Genomic DNA, 5,619 nt, shown 5'->3' with positions numbered 1-5,619 from the left:
CGCCCCGCCCCGCCCCGCCCCGCGCAGCCCTGCACCTGCAGGAGCCCAGGCCCGCGCTGCGCGTCCTCGCGCCTCTGCGAGAAGCCAGTTTGTCGCCAGTGGATGTTGGTGTCGGATCCCTCCACCCCTCGCCCCCTTCAAATGCCAGTTTGCAGGAAAATGGTTTTATTCCGGGGCTGGGAGCGATGACGGGGGTGGGGTGCAGGCCTGGGGAGTAGAATATGAAGAATGGTCAACTCTCTTTTTTTCTCCCTTTTTTTCCTGAAACAAAAAATGGAAGTCCCTTCCTACAATCTGGCTAGGAGGAGCTGGAGGCCAGGGGCAAGCTGAGTGGGTCACCTCCCAACAGTGCCTGCCAGGCCTTGAACCTGCCAACCTTGCTCCTCCGTTCAGTGCTTCTGGGTCCAGGGGGCACTACAGCTCCTCTCCTGAGGCCTGGCCCACCCCTGGGGGCCTAGTCCGGCGCAGGGTCCAGGAAACGGCCCCGAGGGGTGGCCAGTCCTGCCCCTCTGCAGCCTGGGGCGCTGGTACTTGTTGGTCCTCAGGACACTCCTGGGGATCCTGGCTCCCCTCCCTCCACCCCAGCCCCATCTTTGGATTCGGAAGGGAAGGGGATGGGAGGGCTGGTGAGGGGCAGCTGCCCCGCCCCTGTGTTCCTGACTACGTCAGGGGCTGCGGCCTCCGAGTGCGCTTGGTCCGGCGGGTGGGGGCTGAGCCCACAAACTCGAACTGCTTCTGCCGCTCCACTTGGTTGGGAAAGGGCAGCTGGCCCTCGTAGAGGCGCTTGATGAAGTGAGCCTCGCGCTGGTTCTGGCGGCTGCGCGAGGCCTGGCGGGGCCGGCCCTGCCGCGTGAAGGCCATGAACCAGCCCTCGTGCCTGGCGTTCTGGAAAGCTGTGTAGTTGTTTTCCAGCACGATCTCCGTGAACACACAGTCTTTGCTTTTCCCGCTGGGCTGTGGGGGAAGGAAGGAGAGGAGGCAAGTGGGTCCACACACCCTTTCTGGCTTCTCAGCCTTATGGGCCTATCTTAAGGCTGAGGAGGGGCTGGGAGCCCAGGGATTTCTGCCTGGAGACGGCGCCCTTGCTGGAGAGGCAAAGGTGGGGGAAAGCAACGAGCTTCTCTCGGAGTCAGATCTGAACTTAATACAGACTTGCCATTTGGAAGTCGCACACCTCGATCAAGGTGTTTGTGATGCTGAGCTTCACTTTACCGAGATGTGGCACAAAGATCTAGGTAAGTGTGCGGCTCGTGCACCACGGGTGGGCCCTGTGCACGACAAGGGTTGCAGTCTGGGGGGTGGTGTGGCTGGGTGGAGGAGGGGGACACCAGTCTCTGAAGAAAAGAAGGGGAAAACATTTATAGACACCGACCATGTCCAGAGCCACACGGGCACCCCTCTGACCCTGTGGGTGACCCTGACTCTGTGCCCACCTTTGTAGATGGGCAGCCTGAGGTTCAACAAAAATAAGCAAATATTGGGTGAGAAGCACCAGAATTAGAAGTCAGGATTGACCAATGCTGAGGGAAATGGAATTCTCCCTGCGCGACAGCAAGTAGGAGGTCACACTAGGCAGCGGTCACACTCGTAGATAGCTACACTAGCACCTGGTGACACTAGCAGGCAGTCAGTGTGTGTCTTGCTGGTTGGATCCCTCAGAGCCCACTGACCTCAGGGGAGCTTATGACCTTGCACAAATGCCTAATTTCAACCCCAGTTAGTGCTCAACCCTCAACACAGGGGCTGCAACACCAAGTAGGTGCTGGAATCCTTGCTCATGGATGTGGGGAACCACCTGGTGAGTCTGTGCCCCAGGCCCTGTGGGCCCTCGGTGCCCTCACAGTGCTTGTGGACGCAGGGGGACTCACTGAGATGGGAGCACAGAAGTGACGTGGTGGGTGAGAGCGGAAGAGTCACATCCCGGCCACCCCACAGGATGCAGGGAGCAGGATGCGGGTGGGCCCTTGGTGCCCCACCCCAGTGAGACTCAGTCAAGCACCTGCTCTGTCTTCTGGGCCTCACCTTCCCAATGAGCTTGCCCCTCTTGTTCATGCAGATGTATTTCTCACTCTCAGCCCCCTTGATGCGCACCCGGCTCCCAAAGGTGTCTGTCTCCACGATGAGCTTGGCTGTGATGGGGGAGGGAGAGGGAGACCTCTGTCCATGAGGGTCTCTGGCTCAGGGGGCTGCAGGGGCCCCCCAAGCAGCCTGACCTCCAAACCCAGGTGGGGCACGTGGGAGGCTCCGACACCAGATCTGGGGATGAACCAGGTGAGGCGGCCGGGGCTACGGGTGGCCTCAGGTGAGGGCTGGGTCTCACCGAACTTGTTGCCGTCCTCAGCGGTGGCGGAGATACGACGCCCGGTGACCTGCACGTGCTTGCCGCTGGTCCGGCTGTAGAGCTGGTACTCACGGATCTGCCGCCTGCTCAGCTGGTCGGTCATGGCACCCTGGTCCCTCACGTACTGGTTAAAATTAGGAGACGGGTGATTCTCCCCCTTTGCGGTTACCAAGGGAAAAATAGTGTCAATTTGCTTTGGGCAACACCACTGCGGGTCCCTCCAGGGGAGAGGGGTGCAGAGGGGAGTGGGGTGGGCCAGCCAGCTGTCCTGGGGAGGAAAGGTGCAAGGTGAAGGGGGCAGAGGGCCATGACCTTGTCAGGCCAGTGGGTGAGCCAGTCATGACCTCTTGGCTCCCTTTCCAGTCTGCAGCAGAGAGCTGGAGGCTGCCCAGGCCTGGGGACACTTGGTGGAAGAATGCACACTTGGAATCATGACTCCGGGAGCTGGAAGGAACCTTTAGAGTTGTGGTGTCTGATCCCCAAATTCTGTGGAGGAGGTGTGCAGGTGGCACAGCTGGTTAGGGGAAGGACCCCTGTCCTGTCTCTGGCATTGGAGCTTGTCACCTCTCCAGAACTCTGGGGTCTTGGCTCTGTTGCCAGGACAACCAGATTTTCTCTCCATCCTCCCCACTAGCCTCGAAGGACCCTACCCTCAGCACATGCACACACACATGTGTGCACACACAGCAGCTCATCTGTTAGGGTCACTGGAGAGCATTATGGGGGCTCTGAGAGCCTTGTCTCTAGGCTTCTGCGGGGCCCCTGGAGAGCATTTCTTTGTGGCATGTGGAATCCCAAGCTACACCCATCTGCCCTGCCTCTCCCCCCCCGGGTGCTCAGGGCCCTCTGAGAAGCCAGACTCCCTGCCAGATCTCCTCTCTCCTGTGTGGGTGGGGTGCCTCCTTATGGGGGGAGGTGAAGGCAGCTGTGGGAGGCGCTATCGGCCGGGGCCCAGGGCTGCTCCCTCGAGGCCACCTGCCTGTGCCACAGCAAAACGGAGGCTGGTGGCCAGCGCCGCCACCACCCACCCACTCCTCCAGGAGGCTTGAAGGACTCTGGGCGCCCGCACGACAGGGCGGACGGACAAAGGCAGGACAAGTGCTTGTCCAGGCCAGTCTCCCCTCACCCATCGGCGGCACTGAGCCAGAGACAGGTCATGCCTGGCCCCTCTCTCTGGCCAGGTGCAGCCTGGATGGCGGCTCCCAGCTGTGGGCCGCAGCCTCGGATCCCGCACCAACATGTTCCTCTCCCCACCTGGCCCCTGTGGCCTGTGCTGAGACAACCCTTCCCTGTCCCCAGTCCCTAAGCCCGGCCATCTGGATGGAGCCAGACCTGGATCAGCATCTGTGAGGGCCACTCTCTGCTGGAGGGAGGGGTGCGAAGTGTCCGATGGAGGAAGGGAGGTGAGGGAGCAGCTGGAGGCCCACGGCGCAGCCTGCCCCGGTTAACCCTTCCTGTCACCGCGCATTTCCGACTTTAGCGCGGCCCAGGCCAGGAGCCTGGCCAGGGCTGCTGCCTGGGAGACCCCAGCCCAGCCCACGCCCCTCCCTGGGAGAACCTGAGGCCCGCATTTGGAATGGGGGACCTGCCTCCTCTGCCAGGGGGTGGGGTCTGGCTGGCCCGGACCCTTGGACCCTCGATGGGGTCCGCCTGTCCCCAGCCCCAGTCGCCTGGCCCAGGTTCAGGCCCTCCGCCCTTCTTGGCGGGCAGCCTCCTTCAGGCTGTCTGTTCCAGGTCAGAAGCAGAGAGGCCCCCCCCAAAGCCCCCTCCTCTCCTCATCCCCCTTCAAGCCCTGCACAAAAGCAGCCCCACGCCCCCCCACAGCCCACAGCCCACAAGCCGCTCTCCCCGCAGGACCTTGCCTGTCCCTTTCATGTCCCCGCTGCGGGGGACCTCCCCTTCCACTGCACAGACAGCTGCTTGTCAGCCGGCCCCTCAAGCATGGCTGTGGTCCGGCCTGCCGGCCCCCCCCTCTGAGGGGGGCGAGGGGGCACTTCAAGGGGGAAAGGACAGCTTTGCCACCTTCCTTGAGTCCTGAATGGGGCCTCAGCCAGGCCATAACCGCCAGGCCAGCCACACCATTGTGCTGACTCCCCTTCCAGAGCAGGTCGGGCCCACCCCCAGGCCCCTCCCGGCCAGGCTGGGGGGCTTTCTTCTTGCTCTCCCTGGATGTGTGAAGCAAAAGGCCTGGAACGGGGGCTTGAGCAAAAGGGGGAAGGAAAAGGGGGGTGTCTCCCTCTCTCTCTCTCTCTCCCACCCCCCCACTGCTTCAAAGGCAGCCCCTTTCCCTCTCCCAGAGAAAAGGCGTTTACCTTCAAAAAAAGTCCCCACTGGATATGAAGAGAAGCGGCCTCTGGCCTGGGAAAGCCAAGCGCTCTCCCCAGCGCGGTTCTGGACCAGTGCATTTTAATAGCTGCACTTTTATGGAGGATCACAAAAAGGGACCAAGCCCAGCGCTGGGGCTGTGCTGGGGCCGGGGGGGAGGTGGGCATGGGGGGCCGGCCTCCGGTGGGGGGAGCGTGGAGAAGCAAACCCCGAGTCTTGTCTCAAGCAACCTCTTTGGGCTTGACCTCATTGCCTGTAGGTAAGGAGTCCCGGCCCTGGCTGGCCCCCAGGACGCCCCCGCTCCCACAGGACATCTGTGTTGGTGGGAGGGGGTCACGAGAGGAACACATGGGTGGTTCTACATGGACACCTGTCCCTTCAGGTACAAACTTCACCTGAGCCATCATCTCCACCCTCTTCCAGCCACACTGGCCTCGATCCCTCGAGTCTGTGCTGCCCGTGCACTTAGCCTTGGGGTGACCCAGTGTGGAGGGATGGAGGGAGGGTAATGGGAGGGAGGACAGGTAAACACCTGTCAGTCCCCGAACCTGCAACAGCCCCTTCTCCTACCCCCTCCAAAGGCTGAGCCCCTCGAACATCAGAGAGGCCAGAACCTGCCTCTGTGCAGCGAAAGGAGACTGCCCCCTGCCCCTTCGGGTGGGGTAGGAGGGACGGGGAGAAGCTGGTGGGGCAGGGCACCTACCTGAGTTTGACAGCAGAGAACCAGTAGCTGCAGACACCTGTGTGGGGACGCGAGGCAGAGCCAGGTGTGGGTGTCAGCGGCCAGGGCACACCGGGCGCCGCCCCGCCCCCCACCCCCGCCTCACCCGCCAGTCCGTGGGGGAGTCCCGCTAAGACTAGGGCTGCCCGGGGCTGGAGGTGGCGGCAGAACTGCAGCGGGAGAGGCCGCGCACTTACAGAGCGAAGCTGGGCAGCAGGCGGGCGGCTTCCAT

The 5,619-nt window shown here is 62.5% G+C and overlaps 1 protein-coding gene across 1 annotated transcript; it reads right to left on the bottom strand.

Annotated features, from left to right (window-relative positions):
* Nucleotides 1-295: 295 nt before the first annotated feature.
* On the bottom strand, nt 296-5,619 carry FGF17 (fibroblast growth factor 17). Its single transcript, XM_028521634.2, has 5 exons — nt 5,585-5,619; nt 5,370-5,406; nt 2,321-2,498; nt 2,023-2,129; nt 296-954 (listed from the first exon to the last, which is right to left on the bottom strand). The coding sequence occupies exons 1-5, from the start codon at nt 5,617-5,619 to the stop codon at nt 661-663; spliced, it is 651 nt and encodes a 216-aa protein (XP_028377435.1). The 3' UTR covers nt 296-660.

This window comes from Phyllostomus discolor, chromosome 8, assembly GCF_004126475.2.
Source record: "Phyllostomus discolor isolate MPI-MPIP mPhyDis1 chromosome 8, mPhyDis1.pri.v3, whole genome shotgun sequence".
Taxonomy (NCBI): domain Eukaryota; kingdom Metazoa; phylum Chordata; class Mammalia; order Chiroptera; family Phyllostomidae; genus Phyllostomus; species Phyllostomus discolor.
This window is presented reverse-complemented; position numbering and strand designations above follow the sequence as displayed.

What these genes read in the sequence shown, in the direction of transcription:
- FGF17 (XM_028521634.2), bottom strand. Translation starts at nt 5,619, where the DNA reads ATGGAAGCCGCCCGCCTGCTGCCCAGCTTCGCTCT. An exon ending in CTGCTGCCCAGCTTCGCTCT is followed by an intron (nt 5,407 to 5,584) that starts GTAAGTGCGCGG and finishes GTCCCCACACAG; the next exon opens with GTGTCTGCAGCTACTGGTTC. An exon ending in GGGGCAAGCTCATTGGGAAG is followed by an intron (nt 955 to 2,022) that starts GTGAGGCCCAGA and finishes CTTCCCCCACAG; the next exon opens with CCCAGCGGGAAAAGCAAAGA.